Source organism: Beta vulgaris, chromosome 1 (assembly GCF_026745355.1).
Source record: "Beta vulgaris subsp. vulgaris cultivar EL10 chromosome 1, EL10.2, whole genome shotgun sequence".
Classification (NCBI taxonomy): Eukaryota; Viridiplantae; Streptophyta; class Magnoliopsida; order Caryophyllales; family Amaranthaceae; genus Beta; species Beta vulgaris.
The window spans coordinates 51979463-51999349 of record NC_079202.1 but is presented as its reverse complement, the minus strand read 5'-3'; the positions used below and the strand labels follow the sequence as shown (position 1 = coordinate 51999349).

Below are 19887 nucleotides of genomic sequence, written 5' to 3'. Positions count from 1 at the left end.
ATTGTCAATTACCATCACAAACAAATTAGTGATTTCGAAGTGTAGGAGCTCATTAATGGATATATCTAATAGTAAGATAATCAACGATAAAAGAATAACAAAGAATCTTGAAAAGGGGAAAATAATTTTATACTACAAATAATCTTCAAAAATATAATTAAGAAAAAAAATCAAATGGGTGATTTCACAAGTTAAAAGAGGTACCTTTAAGCAAAGTGTAACTTTTAATTTTAAATGGGTCACTTCTAGATTAATAAAATTGACGTATTTAAGGCAAAAAGTTACCCCGGTCCCACATTAATTTATTGCATATTTGTATATCTGTGTTACTAAAGAATTTGTATAAATAAAATAGTCATCAATATTTTTCAGTATATCTAATCAACAAAAAATCTCCCGTGTATTTTGTCATGACATTAGCTACATCAGTCATTGAACGCACGGGCCATAAGTCGCTTTAAAATATATTTTTTAATTACACGATATGATTATAAAAACTTTAAATCACGAGCTAATATTCAAACCATGATTTTAGGAGAAACATCCTAAAATCCTAAATTTACAAAACAAAATATTCCCGCACACTTTAATGTGTATTTTGTTTCATCCATGTATTATATATGTATATATTACGATTACAAGATTTTTAAAGTTTAAAAATGTTGTAACAAAAGATTTTTATATATCATGAAATATAATTTTACATGTTACATTATTTCCATCTTAAAGGCACGAATTCTAATAATAATTATTGATTCAATAAATTTGAAACAAAAACAACTACTTATTAATAAAAGAATTCTCATGCATTATGCATGGTCCAAATCATATCTATATATAACCTCCCGTGCACGGTTGCAAGTGGGTTTACTGGGGCCGATCGTAATGCGTGGGTGCAGCCATAAATACTCAATTAATTTTCTCCAAGAAAATACACTTGCTAACGAAATAACATATATACATGAGTTATATTGATGACACCATGCACCATTGGCATAATATCCATAGACTTTTCACACCGAGGTCCTTTTTTGCAATTTTAATTTATAGTTTAACACAAACTTAATATATCAAAATCGAACATAGGTACTACAACTTATAAAATTCACGAGAACAAGTTTATTGGAATATAATAACAAAAACCTATAACTTCTACGTTGCTCTATTCATTTATTTAATATAAATTATGAAGTTTTTGTTTCTTTAAGCAAACTACATGTTTTACAATTATGAAAGTCACTGAGTTGATGCTCAAATTCTTGATCTCAATTTTGTAAGGAGCAGTCAATGTGAGATATAAAAAATGAAATATATTGTTTATGCATGTAATAAGTCAAACTTATTTTTTTACTAAATTGAATTGAAAAATGTCTTTTCACTTTAATTTTTGTTAATTTATATTTAGTACATACGATAAATTACAATGTCACGCCTTTTAGGTCATCAATATCTTACTAAATATTTAATTATTTACACAAGATTTCAAGGAACATATTGTAAAATAATAATAAAAAAAAACTAAAATTTGAGGTAAAATATTAATCAACTTTTCGATTCGATTGAACACAAGTAACCATCACAACATGTATATAAATGATATAAATAATATCTAATCTCAAATATCAAACAAGCTAAAATAAAATTGATAAAATCAAGTATTTTTTTAGGCGCAAAAAATCGAAATATCATTTGTCATAAAATAGATCAACAAATTTAAGGTTGTAATTTTTGGCAATTTCGGTACGAAAAAAATTGAATTCTGGCAATTTCGAAGGGAAAGATAGAGAATGAAGGAAGAGGAACAAGGAACAAGGGTGTATAACAAAGTGGTCGATGATTAGAGTGTTAGGATTAGTAGGTTTTATATTCAATTACTGTTATGTGTATTAGGAGTATAATAAGTTTATGTCAGATTATTTCACTTTTGGTCAAAACAAAGCGCTTTCAAGTCCAAATGGGTTACTTTTTAATTCAGAATGTGTCACTTTTAATGTTAAACAAGCCAGCTTTATATAAGTTAATTCACCCATTTAGAAAAGAAAGTTACCCATTTTCTTAAAAGTTGGGTTATGTATTTAACCACAGACAATTATATGTTACTATTTCAAGAGTTACAAGCAAAAAGGATATGAAAATCTTAATATGTGATAAAGATTGTGGCAACTCATCTGTTTCAACCAATGTGGTTTATGAGGAAGTTTCTCAAAATGTTTAAATCGTGTATGAGTTGTAATTGACCCAATTTTTATGTATCAATTTAGATAGTGTAATTGTTTTTTTTAATCATAATGTGTTGTCAATTCAGTTTGATTTCAATCAATCTCACTAAACAAAAATGTTGCTGACATTAATAATATGTCTCTTTTTGTCTGATAAATAATTTATAATATCACATACAAATATGACCTCCCGTGCATTTCTGCACGGGTGAAAAGCTAGTATATATAAAAAAGGATCTTCTTTTTGCATATTTTTTGGACAAATATGCTCATTTTAATATTATAATAATAATAATAATAATAATAATAATATAATAATAATAATAATAATAATAATAGTAATAATAATAGCATAATTAGTTTTTTTAAAGAACACACTGGCATATGAAAAATACAATTAAAAATAAAAAAACACATATTTTAGGTGTTAAAAAAAAATATTCTTCATGGTAAATAGAATATACGGTTATTTCACCAAATACCCCTGATAAAAAAAAATTATTCACCAAATATCTCAACTTTTTTGAAAATTCACCAGATACCCCTAATTTTTAAAAAAATTCAAACTAGATACCCTTATTATTAACGGACGTTAGTGCTTCGTTAGCCTGTATTTACAAGTTTGCTATAAGTCAACTTAATTAGCCCTAAGTCAACCTAATTAGCCCTAATTGACCTAATTAAACCTTAAACTCTCCCTAACCCAACCCCAACCCCCAATGTTCACAGTAGTAAACCCATTTTTTCATACAAATAACCTCACTTAATCATACAACGACCCTATGAAATAGAGTAACCCCAATCATTTACAAAATTAACTCTATTTCTTTATTCAAGTAACCTCACTTAATCATATGACAAACCTATTTGATCATATGAGTAACCATAATTTTTTTTATAAAAGTAACCTCATTTATTCATATGAGTAACGTGATCACTCGTTCATATGATTAACCTCATATGACAACCCTATTTAATTAATCATATGACAACCCTTTTTAATTAATCATATGAGTAACCTCAATCGTTCACAAAAGTATATCATTTCTTCATACGAGTAACTTTATTTGTTCATAAGAACAAAATGATTAGTATTCCCTTTTGTTATAAAAGTAGCCACATTTACTTATAGAGTGACACTCTTTTGTTGTTAAGAGAAACCACATATTTATACAACTTTCATAAGAGTAACTCCATTTATTCATAAACATTTTTTTCACAAGAGTCAACTTCGAAGGTCTATATCTCACATCACACTCAATATCTTCGGAAAATTCAGGTTAGTTATGAAAATTTAGCTCGATATCTTTCCAACGCCTGATCAAAAGCTCGATTCGAATGAGAAACGAGTGAGATATGACATTTTTAAAGTGAGTTGGTTGACTACAAAAAGAGCAAGCGCACGACCACACGCAAGACATGCTGAATAGTTAAATACTATAATCACCTATAGTACATTATTTTTACAGTGTATCCAAAATAAAGACTAAATAATACGTTATTAGTCATCTAAATAAATATATTTTCATAAGCTACAAAACTACTATATAGTAACTTGATCTTGTTTCGAAACATATTTCGAGCATTTTGTAATGGTACAAAATTATAATATATGACATTCTGTAACAAAAGGTGTATTCAATTTACATTTATAATAGTTTAGGTTATTTATTCAAAATCAAACTCTAATTTTCCTTTATCCAGAAATCCTTATATGTATTTAAATACGATATGTAATCCCTTCAAAAATAGAATTTTTTTTTTGAAGCAGAACTCTATTATTTTTAAATACGTGTGAAGAGTATTATATTAGTCATTAGATTTACATTTGGATTAGATGAGATTTTGTAAATTTAAAATATATCATACGTGATATATTGTATCACTCCTAGAGCCAGAAGTCCTAATCTTAGTAGTATTAGGACTTTCTTTAGGGGAATAGTATTAGGACCTTTATATTGCACTTGCACAAAGTTGGTCCTAATTTTAGTCGTATTAGGATTTTAATCGAAACATCACTTGATGGTTTTCAGGATTTTGAAATCTATATATATTGCACTTGCACAAAGTCACAAACCAAACCACCATATATTACATTACCAAACGCAAGATTTTAAAATCTATATATATTGCACTTGCACAAAGTCACAAACTAAACAACCATAGATTACATTACCAAACGCAAGTCAAAGAAATTTTTATCATGGAAGTTAAAAACCAAGATAATGTTGGTTCTTCTTCACTTCATAATTACTCAATAGATCACATCCGTGATGAAAATCTCAAAAGTTTGACAGTATGCAAGAAACTACACCTCGTTCTTGATTTTGATAACATACTTCTTCATTCAAAAGAGACCAAAGATTTAAGCTCTTTTGATCAAAATTATTTACAACGTAATGATTGTCAAAGGTGGCTAAAGGAAGGAAAATTGTATAGATGGACACAGGTAATTCTAAACTTTTTTGTGATTTAAATTCTCAATTTTTTCTTTTACCGTATATTTCATTTGTTAATTATACTTTTTTAATTGAAAGTCAAACTTAAAGTAATAGGTGAAATCTAATCACATCAAATTTTTTTATTTTTTCAGACCTTGCAAAAGATTATATATTGTTGTAATATATGTAGTTATTAACAAATCTAAATTAGTACTTACAGATCAAACCTGTGCCAAAATGAAGATAACCATATACAAATTACAAAAGTAATAAGTTTAAGCACTTGTAAAAAAAAAAATTGGATATCTATGCATTTTTTAAAATTTGTTAGTCGTTTTAGAGTATTATTTACTAGATTTTTTTTTCTACCTATATATTGCTTGTCTTTTGCAAGTCATAGTAATTCGTTAAAAAAAATTGGATTTATAAAATACAATTACAACTATAATCATTAATTTTTTTTAATGTGCCTTCAGTCTAAATCAAGAAATTGCACAGTATATATTAACTAATAACTATTATTTTTTAATGTACGTTTAAGCTGGGTCAAAACTATAAATTAGTACGAAAATTCAAGGATGTCGGCCTTTTGTATTAGCTTCTTTTTTTAGGAAAGTCTTTGTAATTTTGATAATATAATCTAAAATAATAACTCGTAGTACTTTCCAATAATTTGATCATCATGAGCGAGTACGCAGTACTAGTATGAAATCAATATCATATTATGAGCTAGCAAGCGAATTAAAATGGTAAATTTGAAATTATTCTACATCTTTATCAAATCAATCTTAATTTGTAGTATTGTTTTCTAATGTGCTAGAGAAAATCTGTGATTACTCTTATGGCGAATTATTCAGGCAAATAATTAGTGTATTAGTATTGTTTATAGAGCCTATGTGTAAAGAATGTCACTTGTCAGGTTGGAGTAAAAATTCTGTTGATTTATTATACATGTTCGTGTAATACTGTAATGTAAGTAATATCATATTCTGTTTTTCGTTACTTTTAGATCATAAGAAAAAGTCTCATAATGAGTTGAAATCTTTTCATATGTCAATTTAATCGAGGTTAGTACTTAGTATGTCTGGCTTTTTGGTAGGGTTTTTTTTTGTATATTTTGATTTTCAAATAATCGTGAGGGTTGAGATGTGATTAGAGTCCTTATATATATAATGTTTTGTTCTAAGGTTGACAATAAACAAATTAAATCCTTATGAACAACTTCAGAAAATTTGGGTTGGAGCCTGAATCTGTTGACTTCTATTGTTTTATGTATATTTTCTTCATAATGACATTACTTTAGAAAAAAGGCATATTTTCCCTCATATATACAAATACTTTTTAAGTTATGATAGAATTTTATTTTGCTTGTTCATTATTGATAAATTAACATAAAGTTTCAATACCAGGGAAAACAATGGAACGGAAAATACTGGGTGACCAAATTAAGGCCATATGTTCAAACCTTCCTTCAAGAAGCAAACAAATTGTTCGATTTGTCGATATTCACACTGGGAGATCGGGTATATGCAAGGAAGATGCTTGACATACTTGATCCTAAGGGGTTGTATTTTGCACATTCGCAAGTGTTTACGAGAGAAGATTGTGTGTCGCCATTGAAAAAAGGACTAGATCATGTACTATCACATGAAAGGGTTGTCTTAATAGTTGATAATACAAAAGATGTTTGGGAAAATAATACTAAAAGTGTGATTGAAATACCATCATACAACTTTTTTGATGATATATCATCAGATACTAAATCTTTGTCGAGGCGTTGGATAGATGAAAGTGAAAAGTACGGAGAATTAGCGAGACTCTTGAGAAACTTAAAGAAGATTCATGCTGAGTTCTACCGCGAGGATAAGGAAGGACGTCGAGAGGTAAAGGATGCAATTGCTGAAGTAAAGAGACAGTCGATCGGGTTTAAGTTTGATGATAACCTCAAAGCCGAAGTTCGGATGGAGTTAGAACTATATAATTGGGGTTGTAAATAAAGATATTCGTGTTGCTCTTAATTTAGTTCTAAAGTAGTTGTTACTCACCTAGGATACAATAGTAAATCTTTAATCTAGTTTAGTTATAATTTTTTTTTATTGAGTAATCTATATTGGAGAAAAGATAGGTATAATATTAGTTAGTTAAGTTTTTGTGTTGGTAAGTAAAATCTTGAGTCATAGTATTGTGTTTTTTAAATATTTGGTATTAAATTTTATATAATTCAATGCTATTATAGATTTTTTTAAAAAAAAAAACCTATTTCATTCTCCCATACATTTATGGAACGACATAACTTAGTTCTTACTAGTTTTGATGTTCGTTCGATGCACGGATTATTGTTAATGTGTTAATATTACTGTAATTGTTTTATTGGTTGTCCTCATATATCTTAATTTTATTTATACTAGTCACTAGTTAACTGTGTATTTAATATATTAAAATAATTGTTTTTTATTTAATTTTAAATAAAATAAGTTTTGTTAACAATTGACATTTTTGTTATTAATGTACTCTTTCTCCACTTTTAATACTGTTAGCTAACATTTAACAAATACAGTAATTCAACTTCCTATATATAACTAACTCTTAGCTCAATTGTGCAAGTCAAGTAGAGCATAAATAAGAAGAGTTAATTATTAGAATTTTGAGGTGTATGCAGTCACTACGTTCTTCATTCTTAATTTAGATATAGTTGATATTAAATTTTCTCTCTTAGGCAATAGATCTCTATTATATAAGGGAAGGGGGAGCAATGGTGTCCTCTTTTGAAATGCCTATTTTGACACCCTTCCCTTTCTAAATTACAAAAGGAATGTCAAAATCAAAATCGACACTCAAAGAAAACTACGAAAATTAATTTAAAACACTCACTCACAAATCACTTGAAAGAAGAAACTTTACAAATCACTCATACAATTGAGAAAATCACGTTATAAAAATCACGCAAATCACTCAAATAATCAGGAAACTTTATTAAAACTTAAAATTAACATACAAACTAAATCTAATAACCTAGAACGTTAATACATACAAAATCATTTACAGCAATTTACTTACAAATCACTATTCTCAAGAACCATTCACAATTAATGGTGGGTCATGATAAAAAAAAAAATAGAGGTGTATTTGTAGTGAAATCAAGATTTAGAAGTTAGACAAGTAAAAAAATTATTTACTTTTTAATAGTGTTTCCTATATCTAATGAAACTTTTACATATATTTGGACCTATCTTTTTCTATTATATATAATAGCGATTAATTATCAAGGTAAAAAGGTTTATGTAAAATATCATTCAAGAATTAAAGTACAACATATCTCTATTAGATAAGGCCTAAGGGAAGGGGGAGCTATGATGTCCTCGAATGAAGAGACTCTGTTACCCCCTTTTCATTCTAAATTACAAATTCACTTACAAATCGAAGGAGGCTTCAAACAAAAATACCAAAAATATAATTATAACAATCACTCACAAGTCAACTAAAATCATAAAATTGCATAATTTGCATTATGCAAATTACTAAACGAGGAAGCTTTACAAAAACTTAAAAATTCACTTACAAACTACAACCTATGAAAAAATTGACTTGAAATCAAAGTGTCCACTTTCTTTACAATTTATGAAGTACTGTACTTAATTCAAAAATCAATTAAAAAATTATAATATTAGAAATCATAAATAAATTCAATAAAATTTCTATTTTGTTCATAGAATTTAACTTTGAAAAGTAAAAACACAAAAAAAAAAAAAAATGGTGAGATACTTAAGTGACAGAAACTAAACCAATCAAATTTTGCAACTAAAAACAATTATACTTCGTATGTCTAATGTTCAAATTTTGACTCTTATGCCGAAGAAAATCGAGTTTTCGTTTTGAAAAAAATTCAAGCACGCATCGCGTGCAAAAAAATCTAGTATTTGTAGAGCTAATAAAGTAATACTAAGTCAGCGATCTTTTATTCTTTTTTCTTCTATATGCATCTTTTTGTTTTTCTTTCTCTTAAGTTGTATTCGGCTCCCAAAATAAGGTTCTTCTTCCTTCTAAGTTCTAACCAACTTAAAGAAAACTCTCATACCAATTATGAGTTTAGTAATGGAACTCAATTCACAATTTCCACGTATTTTTCTTTGTTTTTGCTAAACTATCAAAAAATTATAATTTGATAACCTTCTCAAAGAAAATATTTTATACCAATTATGAGTTTACCGCTGCGACTCAATTCACAATTTTCACATGTTTTACTTTTTTCTTGCTAAGCTCTTAAATAATTACAATTTTATGGGTTTAAACTTTAACCCTTCCTACTATATCATTTTCCGAGTCATTCAGTCCATGTTAGATTCGACTATATACAAACCTAAATATCCTACTTCATAATGATTGATTTTCTACTTGGGTCAATTTTTTTATCCAGTTCCAGGTACAATTTAAATCTAATTTCGATCATTCGAGTTAGATCATTTCGATTCGGGCCAATATATATAAAGTTAAGAAATAGCATCATCAAAATTTTATATTTTCTTGTGTGGCGTTCCCAAGTCCCAATGCTCTCGAAAAATCCTTTTTTAATCGACTTTTTTTCTATATTCTTCCTCCGTCTTTTTTTACATGTTACACTTTTCAAATCACGGACTCTTATGCAATTTTTGGAGAGGAGAGAGATAGAGAGAAAGAAAATAAAATGGTCTCATGTGAACATGTGACAGGAGAGATAGAGAGAAGTTATTACTCAAAATAAAAGTGTAATATCTAATTTGAAACTTCCTAAAATAAAAAGTGTAACATGTAAAAAAAAAACGGAGGAAGTATAAAAAGTTAAGAAATAGCTTCACCGGAATTTTATATTTTCTAGTGTGGCGTTCCCAAGTCCCAATGCTCTCGAAAATTCCTAATATGTAGATAAATGGATCCTGCTTTAAAGGACTGTTTTGGCACTCCTTGTCTTCTATGTTCTTGCATAATTATAATGATAACATTATTAATAGTTTTATACTGATAATCATAATAATCATCATCATAATTATAATAATAATAGGTTTTTATATAAAAGAATAATATGAACTTATATGATCTAATATGAATTTATCTGATTTGATTTAAACTAATTTTTTCTAATCTAAAATGATTTTTTTTCTGATATGAAATAAGTAAAAATAAGGTGAACAAAATTTAACCTAACTTTCAATTATTTTTTTTAACCTTTAAACTTTCTTTTACTAAAAGAAACAAAAGTTTTCCAAATCGAAATTTTTCGAGTTTGGACCAGATTGAAAATCCAAAATCCTGATTTTCGACGGACCAGGGACGGAACGGAATTCTCAGTCCGATCCGATACGATCAAAATTCCGGTTTGTTACATACTTATTACGATCCGACCCTACTCTTTGCAAACCCCACCCCACCACTTGCAACTTATAGCAAATACCCAATTTTCTACAGTAACATTTTTCTGAAACTCGTACACAGGGAAGGAAAGAGAGAGACAGAAAAACGAAGATGGTAGGGAAAGGAAAGAAGAGGAGAGAGAAAAACTATTTAGCTTCTCATGGCGGCTACAATCGTCTCCCTCCCCCTCCCAATGCTTCTTCCATTGATGCTTTGCCCTCTAAACTTCGCCAAATCATGGCTTTTGCTTCCTCAACCTCTTTAACTTGTACCTTTCAAGGTTTTTCTTGCCTCTTTTTAATGGTTTGAATCTTCCTTTCTTTTTTCTTCCTTAATTAATGTGTTGTTATGGTTTCAGACTCTTCAATGGATTCAAAAAACATTAGTACTACTCAAAAGAAGGGCAATAAAGAGGATACTGCTAAAAATGTAAGTAATTTTGATTTTTGATTTTTTTGTAAATTGAATTATAAATTGAGTGTTATTTCTGTGATTAATCTTATTCTAATTCTATTGTTTATTTTTTGTTGAAAAGTATTGCCATTTTTTGAACTTACCCATTTTCAGTTTTGGATTATCTGTTAGGTTGAATTAGATGATGATGCCCTAATATCCAAACGAAGTGGTTTGAAAGTAGCTTTAATCACCTCTCTTCCTTTGTCCAAAATTTAGTTGGATGAAAGTAAAACATTTTTCATAATAAAGAACACTAATGATTCTGTGGAAGTATGGATTGCATATGTTAGCAACTACTAAAACAGTAAAACCCTGATTTTTCTCAAATATGGGTTTTACATTTTTAAGATGGTTCCTTGTGCGATTGATTTGCTCATATATTGATTTTTGCGTAATGTGGTTTGATTTTGGAGTGGTGAGGAATTGCTGAACTTCATAATGGGGAGGGGGGGGATAGGATGTTATTGGATTGGGTTTTTCGAGAGAAGTCGTTATGATTGAAATGAGAATGTGAGTGCTAGTTAAAAGTGTCGTTTTGGTGCTAAAGTTTACAAGTAGTATAGAACATTGTAGATTGAAAGCCGATATCTTTTTGTTGGACTATAAAGAGGAATCTGCAATACTTTACTGGGATTTTTTTGCCCTTCCTGCTCTGCTTTTCTCTGTAGGTTGGATTTCTACTTGTATGCCATTTTGGATTTGCAAGATGGTGAATCTACATTAAGTCGTGAACTCTTGATTAGCAAACTTTGTGTAATAAAGTTTGATGTCTGCTTAGGTAGAGACTTGTCAAGTTGTCGGTTGCAAGGATATAGGCATTCTTGGAGAAATAGAAAGAAGCATGACTGCCATATTGGACACTTTTTTTTTTGACAGCGGATAGAACAAAATAATTAATTTCTTCTACTTCTATTTGCTAGGGCGTGAGCTGCTCTAACTTCTTCCCTTGTAGTTTTGGAACATTTGAACAGCTGGAACGTTATAGCAATATCTTTTATTTCTTTGATGATGGACTCAATGTCTTTGTTGCATGAAGATGGATTGTTGAGTGAGTTGATTATTTCCTGGCAATTTTTTTTTTATTTGGATATTTGCGCATCTCCACTGGAAGTCCTTCGTTGCTTGTAGTAATGCTTTAGCTTCTGCTTGTAGTGGAGAGGTGGCAAAATTTCTCTGGCTATGGGTTGTTATTGTGCTGCCGGTTTGCAATGTCCAAGCGATTGCAGCTTGGCACTCATTCTTCTTCGGTTTTTCTTTCCGAGAACCATCTGTGCATATTACCCGTGTAATATGTTGATTTGGCTAACATGTGCTCCACTCTTGTGCTTGATTATTTGGTGTGCATACTTGCCTTTTGTCTCTTTCCCAATTTTTTGTTGCTTTAACATGATCCTTCTTGCTTTCCCTGTATATTTCCAAGATGCTCATGGGGTTTGGATTTCCTCCTTTGAACACTAATTCATTCCTATGTAGCCAGATACTCCACAGCGTTGCAATGAAGTTCCTGCGTAGCTCGACAAATTCTTCTTTTTTTTTCCTAAATAAATTTAGAAAGTTTCGGATCCAATCTTTGATTGGGGCATCCATTGCATTGGTGACTTTTAGAGGCTACTTTGCACCATACTTGTTCACTTTTTGGGGTTTAGAAGTAGACCTGGTTAATGGATAGGTTAGTCCATTAGGTGTAAGAGTTTGGTCATTTTGGAAGGGCTTTTAGGATCATTAATGTTCAGGGCTTTCACTGAACAAGGTTAGTAAAGGGCCACGATTGTAGGCCAAATATTTTGCAAAAGAGAGATAGATATAGTTAAAAAAAGAATTATGTATGGTCAAACTTTTATGTTATTGTGTGCTCATATCGTTCTCTTTCCTATCCCCTATATCCTTACTCTTTTATTAGCTCACTCTTTATCAACCCATTATGGTGCACAACCTGCATGTCATGATCCACTATTGGCTTGCAACAAAGTGACCCAAAATGACCCAACCTGCTGTTGACCTAAATGGCCAAATAAAGCCAGCCAATAATCAGGTCAATTGGAACTAAACTCTAGTAGTCCTCTGTGGTATTACTGGGATAGCATTGAGGCTACAACACTGATGACAGTTAATTACGGGTCTCCTTTAGTTTGATCTCTTCCCTTGCACTTGCGATATAGTACATGTTTAAGGAAGATCTCGATTTAGACGCGAAAAAAGGAATTTTATTTTGATACTCTATAAGCTATCTTAAGTCTTAACTAGCAAAGCTTACGACATCTCAAATTAAATTTCAAAAGCTTATGATAATTTGAGGCTCTGATATTTCTTTGGCTTATTGAATAATGAATCTCTTTCTTTGTATCTACTTTTTTTGTTGATTTGGATCTCTCCCTTAAGTTACGTTAGTTGGGAGGAACCTTATTGTTCATCACAGTCCTGGGCTGTTTTCTGTATGTGTTCATGAAACTGTATTAAAAATTTAAAACACCATAAAATTATTTTATGAACTTCTTGTTGTAATAATCCAACCCATAAACCTTATGGAGTACATTTTGTTCTGTGTCACTTATACAACTATGTGTATTTGGAGTATGAATATAGAACTTATTTGCAGAAACCTCACTTGGAATCTGAGCTGAACAATAAGAGCAGTGAAGCTGGAGAGGAAAGGGTCAACAAAACAACGGTTCCTCAAGAAATCGTGAGCAAAGAAGCAAATGAAGAGACAGTGAAAAAGAAACGAAAGAAAAAGCAGGCAAATGACCTTCGGTTTGAAGCAGAGCTGGAAAAGTTGGGTGTTGTTTCAAAAAGAAAGCAGAGGAAGAAAGAGTAAGCCTTCACATTATTTGACCCCCCCCACCCCCAAAAAAAAAAACAGAAAATGTTTTTCTTACTTTTTAAAAAAAGCCCTCTTGAGCAGGAATGAAATGAAAGCATCTTTGCTTGCATATGAGATTGTTTCAAATATTGTGCTGACCCAGATGCGACTTGGATGTTTCTATCATGATCCATGCTTCCTTGTTTTGGTGCATCTGAACTTGTATTAATTTTAGCCCATGTCGTGATACAGGTTTTTAAAAGCAAAGAAAAAGAAAATAAAGAAAGGCAAGCCAGAGGAGATTCTAGATCTTCCAAAGCAAGATGTTGTCAAATTTGGGGAGGTTGTCGAAGCTCCACCGAAGTTGTCTTTTAATCCTGTAAGGAGCATATTATCTACAATCTTTTGTGTTGCATATTATTACATTTCTTGATCAAAAAAATTTCTCTACACCTGTACAGGCACACAAGAAAACTCTAGATGCTTCACGTGAGAGGCTACGTTTACAGGCTATTGAGGCCTATAGAAGTCGTAAAGGGTGGACTAACAGACCAGGAAGTCACCTTCCTCCCGTGAGCACTTCCCCAGATTTGTTATGATACCTGCACGTAACTTTTTATCAACTCCATTATGAAATTTTGTAGCTGGTAGTATGAAGGCTTTTGTGTGCTCTGAACGAATATCTTTGGTCCCAGCATTGAATGAAATGCAATTTTTTTAAAAAATATATAGCACTGTCCTTTGAGATGATTGACTTCACTAACTCCAGAAATTAGTGCAGCTTGAAAGTATTGATGATCTCCAAGAGTAAATATACTTGTATTAGTTAGTTGGACAGACATATACCTTCGTTGAAAGTACAAGGACCATTTTACTTGCCAAAAAGAAGAAAAAGAAAGTACGAGGACCATCGTTAGTTTCAATTTAGGTGAACTTCTACAGTATGGTATCACATCATGCAGCTGCATAGGAGAGGGAGGAGAGGGGGGACCTTTGATTTCTAATTCTTCTGGTGGCCGTATTTTCGAGGATAGCCCGAAAAAATAAGCCATCATTGATTTGAAGGGTTAATATTGTTATGTAACTTGCAGTACTTTCCTCATTACCAAATTTAAAGATGAAACTGCTCAACAGTACAGCAGAAAGTATCTTCGTTCCTTACTAAGAAAAATCAGTATACCCGCCTGTCAAAAATTAAAACCAGGAAAGCCTAAGATCTGAGAATTTGAAAGAGGCAATCATAGAGTTATTCTTTGATTCAGAACAAAAAGCATGTAATAACTAATTTTCTGTGATGTCCAATCTGAAGGCTGTGAATAAAACCTTGTCGTGCTTTTTTCATCTATGGTCATGTCATAATTTGGGCCAACCTTGCCCAATGACAGTTCCAAACTCCATGATGTAATGCCTAGCTAAGTGGGGTTAAGAAGTTCAGACCCCTAATTTTCACCATTATGCAAACTTATTGCTGAGAACTTGAAGTTTCCTTCAAAAAAAGAACTTGAAGTTTCATTTCTTCTAAAGGAAAGTGTGTGAAAGGGACCTAATGACATAGCTCGAATCTGATTCAAGTTCGATCCGATTTGAATCAAACCTATGATTATGAGTCTGATTAAAACAATTGAGTCCAAATAGAGGTGAACCAGGTATGGGGTTTAAATTTTTTAATCTGATCTGTCATCATTCCTAATATCTACTTTAAGTTTTGCCAAACTCCTTGCTCTAGCTCATATTGAGTTGCAATAGTCATTAATATGTCAGATTGATTGAAGAAGTGTCATGGATGGAGGGAATTAAACATCCATGTGACCAGTTACTTCATAGGAGAGATGTATCTTGCTAGTGACATACTCAGAGATGTTTTTTGTGGCTAAACACACCACAAATTTCTTTGTGCATTGAGAGATTCAATTATTGTGAAATTTGAAAAGAAGTTGAGGTTAAAGATATAAAACCTTTAAAAGAGACATTCTCACATTAAATATTTTTCTCTGTAAATATTTGGTACAACTTCTTATAGCCACCTACCAAATAGACTCCTTAGCTCAAGAAGTGAAAAAACAAGGTGGAAGATACTAATGTTAAACAGAGATATTCCTATAATTGAATTGGAGATACATATACATCTTCACTCTCAAATTACACTCAGTTGATATATTATATGGTATAGCATTACCTGCTCTTTCCTAGCCAATATCCGCCTTCTTGTACTGATAGTTGGTTTCTTCCCTATCTTCAGCATTTTATTGACGCATAGCAAACTGAGTCGTTAGCTCATGTTAAAATAAATAAAAAAGGTGGAAGATATAAACCTTAGAGAGATACTTCTATGATTGAGTATGTTAAAGCTATAAATACAACTATTTACTCTCGAAGAAGCGCACGAATGTGTAAGCCGCCATCAATGTGAAGGTTTATCATTGTCCTATAATTTACAGTGCTTTTCTCATCACTGAGTTTGAAGATGAAACTGCTCAACAGAACAGCAGAAAAAATCTTCATCTGCCTGTAAGCAAATTCCTTTCCAAGGCAAATTCGTGGACCTGCCTGTTAAATTTAAATGAACAACAAACTTAATTAAATGACTAACTACAATCAAAGCGAGGCGATTAAACCATCTTAGTTAGTAACTCGAAAAATTAAGGAAAATATATTATTGAACCTGAAAGGCTGTGAACTTAAACGGATTCTCTGGCTGGAATATGCCATCCTCATTAAGCCATCTTTCTGGACGATATTCCTCTGCATCATCACCCCATATAAATCTCATCCTTCCCATTGCATAGGGCTGGTAAGACACCATGTCCCCTTTCTTCACACTATAACCATCAGGAAGTGTATCATCCGAAAAACATATCTTTGCATCCTGTAGCAGTACCAAAGCTATTTCATGTACTTTCCGAAAATTTCAACTCGAACTTATGATGCAAACATAGAAGATAAAATAAAAAATAACACACAACATAAAAACCAGGAAATGAAATACAAATTCTTCGAGTATGGAAGGAATTACCACGGGAACTGCTGGATAGAGTCTGAGAGTCTCTGTCAATGCAGCATGTAGATACTGCATCCTTTCAAGTGATTCTTCACTCACACTAGCTTCAAATTCTGAAAAACTTCCTACCTTTTCCATGTTAGTAACTTTCCTTACCTCTTCAGCAATCTTTTCCTGTACTTTCTGGTGTTTACAAAGCATGTAGATAAACCAGGAAAGTGTAGCTGCCGTGGTGTCTTTGCCAGCAATCACAAAGTTCAAGATTATGTCTCTCAAATACTTAAAATCAGTGTTGCACTGCTCCAAGAATCTCGACAAGATATCATCTTTCTTCATCTGCATTTCCTGTGTCTCGGACAACCTATGTAGTAAGCAATAAGAACAAACATAGCCTAATATGAATTTGAAGTTTTCTTTTATGTTACAATTCACTCACTGAATAGTTGCTTCCCGAACTTTTCATTAGCTCCACTTTGTTAGTGATCAATCTGTAAACAAAATCATCGACGATTTTGATGTTTTTCTTCAGTTTAGCCTCTGCACCGATGTTGAGATATTTCTTTATGCGCCAGAAGATGTCTACATATCGGTACAGGGATAAAGCACTAGCATCATCAAAAGCCTGACTAAATCTTCTTCCTTCTTCATTTGAGCCACACATACTATCTAACTCAACTCCAAATGCAACTTTAAATATAGAATCTAATGTTGACTTCATAAACAAGTCCTGTACAAATTACATAATACCAAGTCAAGTTAATTACTCAGAAAAGTGGCTCATAGAAACAGATTTATTGAAGACATTGTCTTACTTGAATGTCCATGATTTGGTTAGAATTTGCAGCATCAGCAATTATTTTTGCTAGTTTTACTACATTTTTCCGGAAGATTTTGCTGCTAAAATCCCTTAACACCCTTGTAGAAAACTCATAGCTTGATACTTTCCTTTGGTGGCGCCATTTCTCCCCGTCTACTGCAAAGATCCCGTCACCTAGTAGATCGCTTAGATTGCCATAGTTATATTCCCCCTGCAATTTTTTAAAAGGGTATAAGGATTCAGATGCTCAATATATGTGACAGAAATCCTGCAACATGAAGTAGTTTAGAAGATTCCTACATGTCCCTGAGACCCTGACCTTCATTTTGACAAAGCCTGCATGCTAAAGTGATCTAACACTATATTGCAAGATTATCTGATTATCACAATGAAAAGATCCTCAATATGAAGTACTAATGAAAAAATTGGATAGGACTCCTCAAAAGTTTGGACTCGAGTTTTGAGTCCAGTATATCTGCATTTCATTTGGATTTGGCAAAGTTCAATCCACTACGTCCACTTAACATATTAGAATTTTCTCCATTTCTTTTCCTCCATTTTCTATCTTCAGATTACGACACCTAAACTAACCCAATGTACACCTCTACACACATGAAAATTCCCATCTAAAAATTTGCAGGCTGGCCTTACTTAGTTTACTTAATGGGTCAGAACAATTCATACAAAATAAATTATGAAAACCCAATAATTTTTGCTGAAGGCAGCAAAACCAAAAAGTTTCACCTCTAAATTACTATATTAGAGAAAATTTTTATCTACCCAGTACGTCAACAACCCACTACAAATAGAAATAAATAATAGTGGAATCCAACTCATCAGTTTAATAGTTTTTTAATTCTTTATTCCTGGTGGGTTAACTACCGGGTAGATGTAGTACATCAATGTCCTTTCATATGATTACTGATCAAATCCTCAAAATTATGGTTCTAAATACAATCAAAGTCCCATCAATTATATCTTCTTATCACAACCTTCTAATTTCAGTGGGTCATTCCATCACAAAAGTACAAGTTTTTATTTTTTTGAGTTGACAACACAGGGATAACTAGAACAACCACAGGTCCACACTTCTGACTTCTTCTACCAACATCATAAAAAGAGTTAAACATCTAATAAAACAAAGGTTATGCTATATGCAGCCATAGGGTTGTATATAAGCCATATATTCACTACTTAAAATGGAAATAAGTTGTGAATTTATGAAAAAATTTTGCATCAACCAATGTAATAAATGATCAATTAATACAACTTATTTTCATTTTTAGCTTCTTACATATAGTTTTCCCATAAAACAAGTGACCGCTCAAAGCTACTAATACTAGCAACTACTGTAAATATTTTTGGCACAAAAAAACAAAGTCAACTTTACTAAATCAGGCAAGTAAAGGTGATAAAGTTACCTTGCCATAATTATCAAAATTGGTCTTGAGAATATACTCCACATTAGCAGGATCAGAGGTGTAAATCTCACTTCTAAAAGGAGTTAACAATCTATAAGTTTTATACTTAGCAGCAAGATTAGTCATGTAATGATGAAGTCTCTTGAAGTTGATGAGCTGATGAAACATGGTTCCAGCAATTGGGTGGTATTTTTTGTTTCCATGGTTTTGAAACAGCTTGTTTGTCAACCATTTTATGCCCAGAAAAGTTAGAATTGCAGGAGCTATGATTTTCAAAGTCATCAAGTATATGAAATAGACGAGATGTGTTTCCATTTTTATTCGATTATTATTAGGATTTTGGAAGCAGGAGTAAAGATGATTTCTTTGTATTTACTAGATACTAGGAAGGTTGATTGTGAATTTGTGATGCTGTGCGACATGGTCGAGGTTTGGAGAGGGAGTGGGCAAGTTTGGTAACATTATCTTTGGGGTATCAAGCATTTTATAAGCCAAGAGAGTGAACTTTTCTTTTGAAATTTCAGTGCAATTCAGTTCAATTAATTTACTCTCTCAGTTTTCATTTACTTTAATTTAGTTCAAATAAATTAAGTTTAATTCAGGTCAAACAAGTTCATTTCTAATCATATCATTTCAATTCAATTCAAAAGAACGAAGCCTAATACTATCGAAGTATAATTTCTCGGATGTATTTTCAAGAAAAAGTAAATTATGAAAAGAAAGAGAAAACATTAATTATTAAAAAAACATGATCTCATTTTAATATAAATGTAGACCTAGTAACTAAATGAATTAAATTAGTCATTGAAAGAAATTAACCTAGTTATTATTGTGTTAATTCTCTTTTTAATACTGGACTTACCATTGCCTAATTTTAATTTAAAAATAGACGGTCTTTTACAAGACAAACTCGAAATCATTAATTTTGTCAACTAAGATAAGTAGATGAGAAGTTAAAAATAATAATAAGCAATTGGTATGACCATTCCAAAACAAACAAAAAAAGTAGGTAAATTTATAGGGGACAAACCAAAAAAAATTATAAATTAATAAAAATGGGGGGAGTATTTTTGGGAATTACGAAACGAACTCTGAAAGAAGAAGTTGTTGCGTACCAGCCAATTAATTCATTGTCAAAAATAATAAATTCAGTACGTTATTGTACAAGGGTACACACTAGTTTCCGTTGGATTCTTAACATTTCGGTATTGAATTTGACGTGGAACCACTTCATTAGTTCTAAAATGCTACCCTTTCTCCTGAAATCAATTAAATTCATCACCTTCCATTGATGATTCAATATATTGGCATTTTACGTTTGGTAACCAAAGGAAAAAATTTACATCACAA

The 19887-nt window shown here is 31.3% G+C and overlaps 3 protein-coding genes across 4 annotated transcripts; 2 read left to right on the top strand and 1 right to left on the bottom strand.

Annotated features, from left to right (window-relative positions):
- Positions 1-4422: 4422 nt before the first annotated feature.
- Positions 4423-6657, top strand: LOC104905579 (RNA polymerase II C-terminal domain phosphatase-like 5). The gene is made up of 2 exons (XM_010694167.1): positions 4423-4668; positions 6070-6657. Exons 1-2 carry the CDS (start codon positions 4423-4425, stop codon positions 6655-6657), a joined length of 834 nt encoding a protein of 277 aa, XP_010692469.1.
- A 3386-nt stretch (positions 6658-10043) lies between these two features.
- LOC104905449 (uncharacterized) lies at positions 10044-14028 on the top strand. Its single transcript, XM_010694000.4, has 5 exons — positions 10044-10325; positions 10404-10474; positions 13098-13312; positions 13554-13680; positions 13763-14028. Exons 1-5 carry the CDS (start codon positions 10157-10159, stop codon positions 13898-13900), a joined length of 720 nt encoding a protein of 239 aa, XP_010692302.1. The 5' UTR covers positions 10044-10156; the 3' UTR covers positions 13901-14028.
- On the bottom strand, positions 13164-19066 carry LOC104905450 (cytochrome P450 704C1). Of its 2 annotated transcripts, XR_791738.4 has the most exons (7): positions 18538-19066; positions 17112-17327; positions 16736-17026; positions 16315-16644; positions 15964-16167; positions 15478-15848; positions 13164-14485 (listed from the first exon to the last, which is right to left on the bottom strand). XR_791738.4 is itself a non-coding variant. In XM_010694001.4 (6 exons), exons 1-6 carry the CDS (start codon positions 18850-18852, stop codon positions 15666-15668), a joined length of 1539 nt encoding a protein of 512 aa, XP_010692303.1. In that variant the 5' UTR covers positions 18853-19066; the 3' UTR covers positions 15251-15665. The 2 variants fall into 2 exon arrangements, 1 of the variants encoding a protein (XP_010692303.1); XM_010694001.4 differs by lacking the exon at positions 13164-14485 and having other exon boundaries at positions 15251-15848.
- Positions 19067-19887: the final 821 nt, after the last annotated feature.

What these genes read in the sequence shown, in the direction of transcription:
- LOC104905579 (XM_010694167.1), top strand. Translation starts at nt 4,423, where the DNA reads ATGGAAGTTAAAAACCAAGATAATGTTGGTTCTTCTTCACTTCATAAT. An exon ending in AATTGTATAGATGGACACAG is followed by an intron (nt 4,669 to 6,069) that starts GTAATTCTAAAC and finishes TTTCAATACCAG; the next exon opens with GGAAAACAATGGAACGGAAA.
- LOC104905449 (XM_010694000.4), top strand. Translation starts at nt 10,157, where the DNA reads ATGGTAGGGAAAGGAAAGAAGAGGAGAGAGAAAAACTATTTAGCTTCT. An exon ending in TTTAACTTGTACCTTTCAAG is followed by an intron (nt 10,326 to 10,403) that starts GTTTTTCTTGCC and finishes TTATGGTTTCAG; the next exon opens with ACTCTTCAATGGATTCAAAA. An exon ending in CGAAGTTGTCTTTTAATCCT is followed by an intron (nt 13,681 to 13,762) that starts GTAAGGAGCATA and finishes ACACCTGTACAG; the next exon opens with GCACACAAGAAAACTCTAGA.
- LOC104905450 (XM_010694001.4), bottom strand. Translation starts at nt 18,852, where the DNA reads ATGGAAACACATCTCGTCTATTTCATATACTTGATGACTTTGAAAATC. An exon ending in ATTTTGATAATTATGGCAAG is followed by an intron (nt 17,328 to 18,537) that starts GTAACTTTATCA and finishes AAAAAATTGCAG; the next exon opens with GGGGAATATAACTATGGCAA. An exon ending in ACCAAATCATGGACATTCAA is followed by an intron (nt 17,027 to 17,111) that starts GTAAGACAATGT and finishes TAATTTGTACAG; the next exon opens with GACTTGTTTATGAAGTCAAC.